General features: G+C 37.3%; 1 protein-coding gene across 1 annotated transcript in view; it reads left to right on the forward strand.

The window, feature by feature from the left end:
* The first annotated feature begins 3,462 nt into the window (after positions 1-3,462).
* LOC149747980 (uncharacterized) overlaps positions 3,463-14,384 on the forward strand; it is a 141,482-nt gene continuing 130,560 nt past the window's right edge. The window contains exon 1 of the mRNA XM_089921571.1: positions 3,463-3,592. Within this exon, the coding sequence (XP_089777697.1) occupies positions 3,463-3,592 (130 nt within the window). The remainder of the gene's footprint in view (positions 3,593-14,384) is intronic.

Below are 14,384 nucleotides of genomic sequence, written 5' to 3' on the forward strand. Positions count from 1 at the left end.
TTTTCTTCTTGATTAGTCAGCTAAAGGTTTATCAATTTGATTTATCTTTTCAAAGAATCTTCTTTTAGTTCCACTGATCTTTTCTATTATTTTTTAGTCTCTATTTCATTTATTTCTGCTCTGATATTTATAATTTCTTTCCTCATCACAACTTTGGTTTTGTGTGTTCTTCTTTTTCTAGTTGCTTTAGATGTAATGTTAGGTTGTTTATTTGAGATTATTCTTGTTTCCTGAGGTCAGTTTGTATCACTATAAACGTTCCTCTTAGAACTGCTTTTGCTATGTCTCGTAAGTTTTGGGTGTAATGTTTTCATTTTCATGTCTCTAGGTATTATTTGATTTCCTCTTTGATTTTTTCAGTGAACCATTTGTTGTTTAGTTGCATATTGCTTAACTTGTTTTTATGTTTTTGCATTTTTTTTCTTGCAGTTGTTTTATTTATTTATGTTTTTGTCTTATAGCGCTATGGTCAGAAAAGATGTTTGATATGATTTCAATTTTCTTAAATTCACTGAGGCTTGCATTATGGCCTAGCATGTGATCTACCCTGGAGAATTTCCCATGTGCACATGAAAAAGAATATGTATTCTGCTGCTTTCCAAAGGAATGCTCTGTCTAGATATCAATTAACTCTATTCTAATGTGCCATTTAAGGTGTTTCCTTATTGATATTTTATCTGGATGATCTCTCCAGTGATGTAAGTGGGGTGTTAAAGTCTCCTACTGTTATTGTGCTACTGTTGATTTCTCCTTTTATGTCTGTTAATATGTGCCTTATATATTTAGGTATTCATATATTGGGTGCTTATATATTTACAATATTATATCTTCTTCTTGGATTGATCCCTTGATCATTATGTAGTGGCCTTCTTTGTCTCTTGTAACAGTCTTTATTTTAAAGTATATTTTGTCTGATATAAGTATTGCTACTCCAATTTTCTTTTGCCTTCCACTTGTGTGGAATATATGTTTCCAGCCACTCACTTTCAGAGTGTGTCCCTAGATCTGAAGTGAGTCTCTTGTTGGCAGAATATATATGGATCTTGTTTTTGTATCCATTCCACCACTCTACATCTTTTGACTAGCACATTTACTCCACTTACATTTAAAGTAATTATTGATATGTATGTTCTTATTGCCATTTTGTTAATTGTTTTGTGTTGTTTTTATAGGTGTTTTTTCCCCTTTCTTCTTTTGTCCCCTTCTCTTGTGATTTGATTACTGTCTTCAGTGTTATGTTTGGAGTCCTTTGTTTGTGTGTGTGTGTGTGTGTGTGCATGCATGTGTGTCTATTATGGATGTTTGGTTTGTGGTTTCCATGAGGTTTTTATATAGCTATCTATATATATACATGATTGTTTTAAGTTGCTGATATCTTCATTTCAAATGCATTTTAAAACCCTGCATTTGTACTCTTCTTCCCTCATGATTATTGTTTTTGATATCATATTTTACATTTCATTGTTTGGGGTATCCCATAACTGTTTATTGTGGATCTAGATAATTTTACTATTTTTGTCTTTTAAGCTGTCTATTAGCTTTGTGCATGGATGACTTCCTACCTTTACTGTATGTTTGTCTTTACCAATGAGCTTTTTCATTTTGTAATTTTCTTGTTTCTTTTTCACCTAGAGAAGTTCCTTTTACATTTGCTGTAAACTGGCTTGGTGGTGCTGAACTCTTTTAGCTTTTGTTTCTCTGTAAAGCTTTTGATCTCCCCATTAAATCTGAACAAGAGCCTTGCTGGATAAAGTATTCTTGGTTGTAGGTTTTCCCTTTTCATCACTTTAAATATATCATGCTAATCCCTCCTGCCTGCAGAGTTTCTGTTGAAAAATCAGCTGATAGCCTTATGGGATTTCCCTTGTATTTTGTTTTTGGTTTGTTTTTTGCTTTTAATATTCTCTTTTTATCTCTAATTTTTTTTCATTTTAAATACAATGTGCCTTGGTGTGTTCCTCTTTGAGTTCATCCTGTATGGGACTCTCTGCACTTCTTGGATTTGGGTGACTCTTTCCTTTCCAAGTTTAGGGAATTATTCAGCTATTATGTCTTCAAGTATTTTCTCAGCTTTTTCTTTGCTCCTTCTGGGACCCCTATAAATGTGAATATTAGTGTTCTTGATGTTGTCTTAAACTGTCCCCATTTCTTTTCATTCTTTTTTCTGTTTAGCATCAGTGATTTCCACTACTCTGTCTTTCAGCTCTCTGATCTGTCCCTCTGTATCTTTTACTCTACTGTTGATTCCTTCTAGTGTATTTTTCATTGCAGTTTTTATTCTTCATCTCTGATTGGTTGTTCTTTATATTTTCTAACCCTGTTAAAAACCTTTAACTTCTCATTCTGTACATTCATTTTTCTCCTAAATTCTTTGATCATCTTTATGATAATTATGCTGAAATCTTTCTCAGGTAGATTGCCTCTCTCCACTTCACTTAGTTCTTCTTCTGGTGTCTTATCTTATTCCTTCTTCTTGGATATGTTCTTCTGCTTCCTCTTCTTGCCTAAGTTGCTGTTTATATTTTTATATATCTCGTAGGTTAGTTATGTTTCCCAACCATGAAGAATTGGTCTTCTGAAGGACACATCTTAATTGTCCCAGCAGCACACTTCCCTCACATCACCCAAACTATATGCTCTAGGGGTTCCCCCTATAAGTGCTGCATGGGTCCTTCTGTTGTGTTGGGCTGACTATGTGGGTGGTCTGGTAGCCTTTTTTGGTCCCTGGTCTGACCCTGCCTTGTGTGGAGGCTGACAGCTGCTGGTCGATGGGGCCCAATCATGAGGCAACTGACTCCAGTACTACAAGGAGCTTCAGGGCTAGTGCTGGCTCACTGGAGGGCTGAGTCAGAAGATTCCATGGAAATTGCCCATCCACTTATGGGAAAAGCCATATCTTGGGGCTAGTGCTGGACTATTAGTAGGCAGAGCCAGGTTCTGGAGGGATCCCAGAGTTACAGTCTGATCACCGGTGGGAGATGGCTGGTTCCTGACACAGTTGGGTATAGGGTTCAGGGTGTCCCAAAGCTTGTTTCAGTCTGAAAGTGGGCAGGGCTGGGGCTCAACTAGTCCCAAGGCAGGGTCTGGCCTGTTGTGGGCAGTCTGGGTCCATGGACTGCAGAATTGTGGTTCTCTTCCATCTGATTTCTGTCTCCTGGTGGGTAAGGTGGGTAAGGTTGGTCCAGAGGCTAGAGAAGGCTTCCTGGAAGGCAGGGCCAGTGCCTGTCCACTGGTAGGTAGAGCTGGTCCTGGCCTTCTGGTATGTAGTGTTGTGTCTAGGGGCATGTGCAGAGGTGACTGTGGTCTCAGGAAGTATTTAGGCAACCTTCCTTCTAGTGGGTGGTCCTATGCGCCCCCACCCCCCGCATTTAGTTTCTTGGCTTGAGGCATCCCAGCACTGTGGCCTACAGGCTTTTAGGTGGGGCCAGGTCTTAGCCCTTGAGCTAGAGGGAGGGTTCCACAATGGCACCCACCAGCACCAGTGTCCGTGCAGTAGAAGAAGTTCTCAAGAATGGTTGCTGCCACAGTCTATGTCCCCAGGCTGAGATGCAGCCACACACTGCCTATCCAAGAGACTCCCTAAAACTAGCAGGTAAGTCTGGCTCAGTCTTCTATTAAATTACTACTTTTGGCCTGGGTCCTGGAGAGTGTAAGATTATGTGTGTGCCCTTTAAGAATGAAGTCTATTTCTCTCAGTCCTATGGACTCTTGAAATTAATCCCCACTAACTTTCAAAGCCAAATGCTCTCAGGGCTCATTTTCCAATTGCAGGACACCCCCACTCCAGCTGGGGAGCTTGAAGGGATGCTCAGAACTCTCACTCCTATGGGAGAATGTCTGCAATATAATTATTCTCCATTTTGTGGGTCACTCACCCAGTGGTATGGGACTTGATTATATCACAAAACCACTCCTCCTACCCATCTTGTTTTGGTTCCTTCTTTATGTCTGAAGTTGTAGAAGATATTTCCTGATAGGTTCTGGTCTTTTTCATTGATGGTCATTCTGCAAATAGTTGTGGTTTTGGTGTGCTTTTGAGAGGAATTGAGCTCAGGGTCTTTCTACTCCACTATTTTGACTGATCTTCATCTTTCTCAGTCACAAAATCACAAAACCAAGTGAGGATCAGGGTCTGAGCCTGAGGAATTTAGCTCCAGAGCCCATGACAGAACTGTATATGGAGGTTTCCAGTAAACTTTCTGCAATGGTGTCCCAGCTAAATAAGTGTAATAGGAAAACTCTCCACCTTATAGTTCTGTATGTCAGATGTCCAACACAGGTTTAATTAGCCTAAAATCAAGATGTTGACAAGGCTTCATTTCCTTCTAGAAGCTGTAGGGAAGAATTTGTTTCCTTGCCTTTTACAGCTTCTGGAGACTGCTGGCATTCTTTTTCTCAAAGACCCTCTCTTCCATTTTCAAATCCAACATCAGGTTGAGTTCCTTTCACATCCTATCATCCTCCACCCTATATCTTTTGATTTGAGCATTTAGTCCATTTACATTTAAGGTAATTATTGATAGACATGGACTTAGCCTTTTTATTAATTGTTTTGGGGTTGTTTTGTAGTTCTTCTCTGTTCCTTTCTTCATCTCTTTTTCTCTTACCTTGTGACTTGAAGGCTATCTCTAGTGTGATATTTAGATTTCTTTCTCTTTAATTTTTGTGTATCTATTATGGGTTTTTGGTTTGTGGTTACCATGAAGTTCATATAGAACAACTTATGTATGAAGGCATTTATTTTAGGTTGATAATCTCTTAATTTAGAAGGCATTTTAAAAGCCGTACATTTTTACTCACCCTCACACATTTTATGTGTTCACCATCATGTATGGTCAGGCCACTCAAGATGGTGGCTGTTTTCTTACTTTCTGTACATCCCCTGCTCAACCAGTGCCTGTTTCACCTATATCCTACTCACACGACTGACCTTCCTACATACTTGCCCCCACTCCTTATCAAAGGGGCAGTGAGTGGTGTGCCACTCTGCTAGTTTCCCTGGTAACCAAGGAGCCAACCTGATGTCAATTCCCCTCAGGAGTATAGACTGCCACCATGTCCTGCCTCACTGTCCACAGCACATGGTGGGGAGTCGCTCCAGGACTTTGCTTTAAATGTGTAAGTTCCCCCCCATCCATTAAGCCATTGATTTCGCTGTTGCTGACTCTGAGCTCTTTCTTCATCTTAAAGTTGGGTTTGTACAGGCCTTGTAGGCCTGCAGGGTGCAGCCCAGCACATCATATTTTACATCTTTTTATTTCATGTATCTTTTAACTACTTATTTTAGATATATGATGATTTTACTACTTTTGCCTTTTAACCTTCCTACTAACTTTATAAGTGGTTGATCCATTACCTTTACTATATGTTTGCCTTTATCCAAAATATTTTCTTTTGTAATTTTCTTATTTCTAGTTTTGGTCTTTTCTTTTCCACTTAGAGAAGTCCCTTCAACATTTCTTGTAAGGCTGGTTTAGTGATGACGAATTCTTTAGACTTTTGTTTGTCTGTGAAACACTTCATCTCTCCTTCAATTCTGAATTATAGTTAACCTTTTTGGGAAGAAGATTTCTGGTTGTAGTTTTTTTCCTTTCAGCACTTTATTTTATTTTATTTTTTGCGGTACACGGGCCTCTCACTGTTGTGGCCTTTCCCGTTGCGGAGCACAGGCTCCAGACGCACAGGCCCAGCGGCTATGGCTCACGGGTCCAGCCGCTCCGTGGCATGTGGGATCTTCCCGGACCGGGGCACGAACCCATGTCCCCTGCATCGGCAGGCGGACTCTCAACCACTGCGCTACCAGGGAAGCCCTCCTTTCAGCACTTTAAATATACCATGCCACTCCCTTCAGACCTGCAAAATTTCTGCTGAAAAGTCAGCTAATAGTCTGATGAAAGTTTCCTTATACAGAACTACTTGCTTTTGTCTTGCTGCTTTTAAGATTCTCTCTTTATGTCTAATTTTTGACATTTTAACTATAATGTGTCTTGGTGTGGACCTGTTTCAATTCATCTTTCTGGGCACTCTCTGTGCTTCCTAGACCTGCAGGTTTGTTTCCTTCTCCAGGTTAGGGAAATTTTCTGCTATTGTTTCTTCAAATTATTTCTCTGCCACTTTCTCTCTCTGTTCTCTTTCTGGGACCTCTATAATGTGAATGTTAGTATGCTTGATGCTCTTCCAGAAGTCCCTTAAACTATCCTCATTTTAAAAAATTCCTTTTTCTTTTATTCTGTTCAGCTTGTGTGATTTATACTATGCTGTCTTCCAGTTTACTATGTATCATTTCTATGTATCATCTAATCTACTTTTGATTTCTTCTTTTGTATTTTTTATTTCAGTTATTATATTCTTCAGCTTTGCTTCATTATTCTTAATATTTTTTAACTCTTTGTTAAGCTCTTTATTAAGTATTCATCCTTTCTTCAATCAAGTTAGTTGAGCATCTTTTTGATTATTATCTTGAACTTTTTATTGGGTAGTTAATTATTTTCCTGAGGTTTTTGTCTTTCTCCTTCATTTGGAACGTATTTCTCTGTGTTCTCATTTTGCTTAATTCTGTTTGTTTATGTTAAGTAGGGCCTTAATCATCTCCTGATCTTGGAGAAGTGGCCTTATGTAAGAAATATCCTATGGGGTCCAGCAGCATACTCCCTCCTGACCACCAGAGCTATATGCTCCTGTTGTCTCCCCTGTATGGGCTGCATGCACATTTCTTATGACATGACTGACTACTGCAGGTGTGTTAGTAGGCAGAGCTGGCCCCCAGTAGGGCTGGCTGTGAGTCCCTGCCTTGTGCATTTGCTGGGTGCAGTCTTTGGCATCACAGGGTCCCACTGTAGCTAGCTCTGTGTCCCAGTGGCATGCTATTGCTGCAGGCATGTTGGTGGGCAGGTTAGGTAGTCCTCCAGCATGGCTGGTTTCAAGGCCTGCTGGTGTCTGACTACTTCAAGGGTGTTAGTGGGTGGGGCATGCCTCTGACTTGGGTTCATACTACCTTACCAGTACTGGCTGCCCTTATCTCTCAGTAAAAGTCCTGTTAGTCCTCCCATGATCAACCCATAATCTATGGAGCATCCTTGTTTTTCCCAAGATGGATCAAATGTTTATTTTTTGTACAAGGCACTTTATACTTGCTCTATTAGAGACATTATTGAATTGTAATTGCTTGTTTGCATATCTTCCTCCCACTGACTTCTTCCAGTGACTTGAGGCCTGGACTCACGTGTTATCGATCTTTGTATTGCCAGTGCCTATTACAGAGCTAGGCCTCAATACAGGTTTATTCAACGACTGAATTAATGAATTGGGTCAGTGAAGTTCACTCTCAAATTTTTCTCCTCTGACAATTATTCTTCCAACAAATCAATAAGTCCTTTATTCTTCTGCCTTATTAAGAATGGAAAGTAAGTAGTATTAAGTATAGTTTCCAGTGTTTTTACTTTTTTAAAAATGTAATAAGAATTACCTAAAATATCAAAACTTTATATTTTCTCAGGACAGCTCAGTGAGTTTTCAAATGGTCACTCATACCAATTAAAAAACTAACCTATGATAATGTGAAACACAGTCATAAAATTTATAAATGTTGACATTCTCAGGTTAAAAATAAATTGAATATATTTCTGAAAATGCATTGGCTTAATATTTTTAAATCAATTTTTGAATGTCCTAAGCATATAATGTTAACCATGCATCACTGATTTTCAACTTAATATACTACATTAAAGAACTTACAAAAATTTGAGCTTCAGAGTGTTTACACATTCAAGCATAAATTGAATGAATTATGGAACATTTACTTAAAGTTTAAAAGTTGTAAGAAGGATAAAAATGGTTAACCTGTAAGAATTCTAAAAAATTAGAACGATTAAAGAAACATTTTAGGAGAGATCAAATAGGCTACCAGACTAAGAGACCCCCAGACTAAACCAATAAAGTACAAATAGAAAAAGAAAAATGATTGCAAATGACAACAAAGCACTGTATGTAGTACATATAAAATAAACATATCAAATTAAAATCAAGAAATAAACTAACCTAATAATATATGTAAACATATAGGAAATGTGCAGAACTAGTGCGTGAGTACTGCAATGAATTGTCACACATTCCCATCACCATATAGTAAACTGTCACACATTCTCATCACCATAATCATACAATTTCAAATGTGTTTTTCATATTAGAAGAAAACTAATTCTTATATATTATTTTTTATATATATTAAGTCACAAGGACAGACTCTGACCAATACTTTTGTACTGGTCAGGGTAAACTTATAAAAACAAGACAAAACAAAACAACCACAACCAAATCTCTGTAGCTTAAGAAATAAAAGTTTATTTCTCTCTCACACATCACAGTTCAATGCAGGTCATACATACACTGGAGTGTTTGACATATAATAGGCAATGAATATGTGTTAAAAGATAAAATAAATAAATAGAAGGAAAGGAAAAAGAAGGAAGGAAAGAAGGAAGGAAGGAAGGAAGGAAAAAATGTTCTGTTTGACCTTGCTTAAACTATTTAATCTGTCCTAGCCTCAGTTCTCCCATCTGTTACATGGGACAATAGTGACCTATATCACCTGGTGGTTACAATGATTAAAGTGTAATAATATAGGTATTATTATGTATAACATAATATAACAATGTATAACATAATAACCTACTATTTTATGTAAGAATTGATTCCTATCGTCAGGATAAGCTTGAGGCACAACTCAAATTTTCCTTAGCTATCCACCTTCCTATTTTCTCTTACTCCCATTTTTCTCTCATTTTCCTCAGATGCTAATGGTACACATGCAGAGTTCCATTAAATCTACTTTCAGTTTGCTTCCAATCAGGAAGACATTTGCATCAGCTGATACTTCATTCCTCAAAAAGTGAAGAAAAATTCAACAAAATAGAATAGAGACAGCAATTGAACTTGCCCTTGATAGAAAAATATCAACAGCTAGAAAATGGGGGTAGGGTGGATTTCCAGATTGAATCATCAACTGCTGAGAGAATGGACAATTGTAGATGTTTTAGTCCATTAGATCTGTCATACCAAAACACCATAGACTGGTTAGCTTAAACAATAAACATCTATTTCTCACAGTTCTGGAGGCTGGGAAGCCCCTGATCAAGGGGCCAGCAGATTCAGTGTCCAGTGAGGGACTGCTTCATATTCATAGATGGCCATCTTCTCACTCTGTCCTCATGTGGTGGAAGAGGCAGGGAGCTCCCTAGGGTCTCTTTTATAAGGGCACTCATGAGGGCTACACCCATATGACAATCACCTCCCAAAGGCCCCACATCCAAATACCATAAAATTGAGGGTTAGGATTTAATGTGTGAATTTTGAGGAGACACAAACATTCAGTCTATGGCAATGGAAAAAGAGAGTATGCATAGTGAGTGAGGGAAATTAGGTGAGAGAAAGATGGAGGTCAAATTACTATTAACAAAAATAATAAGAAATTCATGTGTTTGATAACATTAACATTATTCTATAAATGTATCTTACTGATATTGTCTTATTGATGTTGCTGATTATAGGAGATACTTGGCAATACGTACTGCCAGACTGCCAAATTAGAATGAGTACTGGATTAAGCACTGGAATGAGTTCTGAATTCTAGCTCTGTTACTAACTTACTTGTGTAATTTTCAGTACTCACCTAGTCTTCATTTCTCACATATGTAAGATGAGTAGGTTGGCCTGGGTAAGTTTTTGTTACTTTTTCAACTATGTAATTTTATGAAAGAGAAACTTCATTAAGATCATAGGGCAGAACTAGTCTTTAGGAAACTTACATTGAACAAGGACTAATTCAGAATAACATGGAGTGAGTACCTTTCGCAACTTTATCTGACATTCCAAAACTGAGTTTATCTGACATAATAGGAAAAGGCCTGTCTTAGTCAGCTTGGTCTGGTCAGTTATAATATATTACCGTAGACTGGGTAGCTTAACAAATATTTATTTCTTACAATTCTGGAGCCTGGGAAGCCCAAGATAAAGGTGCTGGTAGATTCAGTGTCTGCTGAGAGCCATTTGCAGATGGCAACCTTCTTGCTGTATTCTCACGTGGCACAGTAAGAGAGAGAGGTGGCTTATCTCTTTCTTTTATCAAGTCACTAATCTCATTGTGAGATCCCCAACCTCATGATGCCGTCTACACCTAATTACCTCCCCAAAGCCCCACCTCCAAATGCCATCACAGTGGGGGGATTAGAGCTTCAACATATGAATTTTGGAGGATATAAACATTCAGCCTATATCAAGGCTCCTTTGAGGTACTCACACAATCTCCACCTCACAGCTCCTTCAGGGTCTTCTTCAACCATTCTGGTGCAGTTCACATACATGACTGACTGACAAGTGGATATAAAATTTATTCAGTTGAATCTAACATGGGACACTGATAAGCAATTCTTTTTCCAGAGCTCCTGGACAGATTCACCAAGGCTTTGCCAGGCCTGAATCACAGTTCAGAACTTCATATTCTGCCTAATTATACTTTGTCTCCTTATCTTTCACAAGTGTTAATCCCTAATAAATATTTTACACCTCAGAGTCTATCTTAGTGTCTAATTCCTCTAAGCCAATTTGCCATAGTTGAATGAGAGACAAGTATAATTAGAGAAAAGTGACCTACAACTCCCCCATGGCATAAGACAAAGTGATTTATACATTTTAGCTCCTCAGAAGAAATGCCATATCCCTATTTCTTTTTCTGGTCTGAAATATAATCTCCATACAGTTTTGTGGGACACAAAGATTTTGCCAATTTAAAAGTCTCACTGAAGCCTGTTGATGTCATCCTCCAGAATTAGCCATATTCAAGAGTTTTTGATACCCTCTTAATTCAATATAAAGTAAGGCAATTTTATTATTCTGTTTGTAACTTCGATTTAGATTACGTTCAAGATCTACATTTGTCATTATAATATTGTTGCACTGTCTTCTGTTGGGTTTTAGTACCAAATCCACCCTGCTGTAACCACTCTGTCACTGTTCCATCCAGCTAATGAATATTCACCATCACCAAATATATAGCAGAGGTAGTACTGCCATCTGGTGGAAATACAGAAGACTATACTGAGACCGTCTCCCAAAGAATGAAATTTTTACGGGTGGGCTCACAATGCAGCTTGAGAAGTAAAACAGTGAATCCAGAAAACTGTACTAATTTCTGGGTCTTGACATTCAGTGTGTTGTGTATTTCCCTAATTCTGCTGCTTCTTATCTTTATCACAAACTAATTCAGCCATCCTCAAATCTTTAAAACTCTGATCCACTAAGACAGAGGCCTCATCATGCAATGTATTTAACAACAAAGCTTCCAATCTCCTTTTCAGATAGGGGTAAAAGAGAGAAAAACAATCCAGAAACAGCAAAACACTAAAAAAATAAGTTGTATGGAAAGATATTCTTACTTTAGTTCTTCATATGAATTCTGTTTTCTGGACATATGCCAATAGACAAATATTTGAATTCTGTTGCCTTTTCTCCTCTCTACTAGATAATTCTATTAAAACAAAGAATAAGAATAAGTCATTTATGTGTCTGTTTTATGTGCCTGCTTTTGGCTGAGAGCACATACTTTCTTCATATGTGGGTGAAATAGCATAGAAGGTCATACAGATAATTAAATTTTTAAGAACTTCTGTCCATTTCTTTTGTCTACTCTGCCTTCTTACTGTACAGAGATAAATGTTAAGCAACCATGTCTTTAATTAAAGAGAGATAGTATACACACATAGTCAAATCAAACTACAGAGTAAGGAGCCAGACAAACTTGGGTTTCAACCTTGACTCTGGTCCTTAATTTCTCTGAGTCTCAATTTCCCCATTTGAAAAATAGGAACAATTGTACTTTAAGGAGTTGTGGTGAGCATTAAATGAGATAGTATATATAGAGCTTAAGCACAGTGCCTGACACATTTTAAATGCTGAGAAATTTGCTATTATTGTTTCTAGTCAGTAAAAGAGATAGCATATATATATATATATTATATATATATATATATATATTTTTTTTTTTTTTTTGGTACATGGGCCTCTCACTGTTGTGGCCTCTCCCGTTGCGGAGCACAGGCTCAGAACGCACAGGCTCAGCAGCCATGGCTCATGGGCCCAGCTGCTCCACGGCATGTGGGATCTTCCCAGACTGGGGCACGAACCCGTGTCCCCTGCATCGGCAGGCAGACTCTCAACCACTGTGCCACCAGGGAAGCCCAAAACCATATATTTTTTATGTGCCCCAAAGCACAGTAAAATTTTTTAAATTGATGTAGAGTTGACTTAAAATATTAGGTTAGTTGCAGGTGTACAACATAGTAATTCAATATTTTATAGGTTATACTCCATACAAAGTTATTACAAAATATTGATTATATTCCCTGTGCCGTATATTAAATCCTTGTAACTTATTTATTTTATACCTAGTAGTTTGCACCTCTTAACTGCCTTCACCTGTTTTACCCCTGTCCCCACCATCTCCCCTCTAGTAACAACTGGTTTGTTCTTTTTCTGTATCTGTGAGTCTGTTTCCATTTTGTTATACTTGTTCATTCCACAGATAATTGAAAACATATGGTATTTGTCTTATTCTGTTTGACTCATTACACCAAGCATAGTACCCTTCAGGTCCATCCATGTTGTCACAAATGGCAAAATTTCATTGTGTGTATGTGTGTGTGTGGGGGTGTGTGTGTGTGTGTGTGTGTGCATATATATTATACATTCATATACATATATTTGTATGCACATATATATGTATATGTATCTCACATCTTCTTTATCTGTTCTTCTGTTGGTAGACACTTAGATTGCTTCCATATCTTGGCAATTGTAAATAATGCTGCTATGAACATAGCAGTGCATAGACCTTTCAAATTTGTGTTTTTGTTTTCTTCAATTAAATACCCAGGAGTGGAATTGCTGAATCATATGATAGTTCTACATTTAATTTTTTTTGAGAAACTCCCATGCTGTTTTCCGTAGTGGCTGTACTAATTTACACTCTCACCAAATGTGCATGAGAGTTCCCTTTTCTCCACATCTTTACCAACACTTGTTATTTCTTGCCTTTTTGATGGTAGCCATTCTGAGAGGTGTGAAGTGATATCTAATAGTGGTTATGATTTGTAATTTGCCTGATGATTAGAGTTGTTGTGCATCTTTTCATGTGCCTGTTGGTCATTTGCATGTCTTCTTTGGAAAAGTGAGTATTCAGGTCCTCTGCACATTTTTAATCAGGTTGATTTGTTTTTGATATTAAGTTGTATGAGTTCTTTATATATTTTGAATATTAACCACTTAACAAACATATTGTTTACAAATATCTTCTCTCATTCAGTAGGTTTCCTTTTAGTTTTGTTGATGGTTTTCTTCTCTGTGAAAAAGTTTTAAGTTTGATTAGGTCTTATTTGTTTATTTTTGCTTTTGTTTCCCTTGCCTGAAGAGGTAGATCCAAACAAATACTGCTAAGACCACTGTCAAAGACCATATTTTCTGTTTTCTTCTAGAAGTTATATGGCTTCAGGTATTACCTTTAGGTCTTCAATTCATTTAGAATTTAATTTTGTACATAGTATGAGAAAAATGTTCTAATTTCATTCTTTTACATGTAGCTGACTAGTTTTCGCAGCACCACTTTTTGAAGAGGCTGTCTTGTATATTCTCTTGTATATTCTTCCCTCCTTTGTCATAGATTAACTGATTATACGTTCATGGGTTTATTTCTGGGCTCTCTATTCTGTTCCATTGATCTATGTGTCTGTTTTTATGGCAGTACAATACTGTTTTGATTGCTGTAGTTTTGTAGTAGTCTGAACTCAGAGAGTGTGATACCTCTAGCTTTGTTATTTTCTCTCAAGATTGTTTTGGCTATTTGGTGTCTTTTGTGGTTCCATATAAATTTTAGGATTATTTGTTCTAGTTCTGTGAGAAATGTCATGGGTATGTTTTAGGATTGCATTAAATCTGTAGATTGCTTTGGGGAGTATGGCCATTTTAACAATATTAATTCTTCCAATACTTGAATAGAGGATATCCTTTTATTTCTTTGTATTATCTTCAATTTCCTTCATCAATGTTTTATAGTTTTCAGAGTATATATCTTTCACTTCCTTGGTTAAATGTACTCCCAAGTATTTTATTTTTATTTGATTATAAATGGGATTGTTTTCTTTTTTCTTTTTTGTGATGTTTTAGTCTGGTTTTAAGATCAGGTTAATGCTGAGCTCCTAGAATGAGTTAGGAAGTATTCCTACCTCTTAAAGTTTTTGGAATAGTTTGAGGAGATTGGGTATTAACTCTTCCTTAAATATTTGGTAAATTCCCTGCTAAAGCCATTTGGTCCTGGACTTCTGTGTGTTGGGAGCATT

The sequence above is a fragment of the Delphinapterus leucas genome, chromosome 11 (genome assembly GCF_059928025.1).
Source record: "Delphinapterus leucas isolate spDelLeu-1000000601 "Yukka" chromosome 11, BTC_Dleu_Yukka2, whole genome shotgun sequence".
In the NCBI taxonomy this organism is placed as follows: Eukaryota; Metazoa; Chordata; class Mammalia; order Artiodactyla; family Monodontidae; genus Delphinapterus; species Delphinapterus leucas.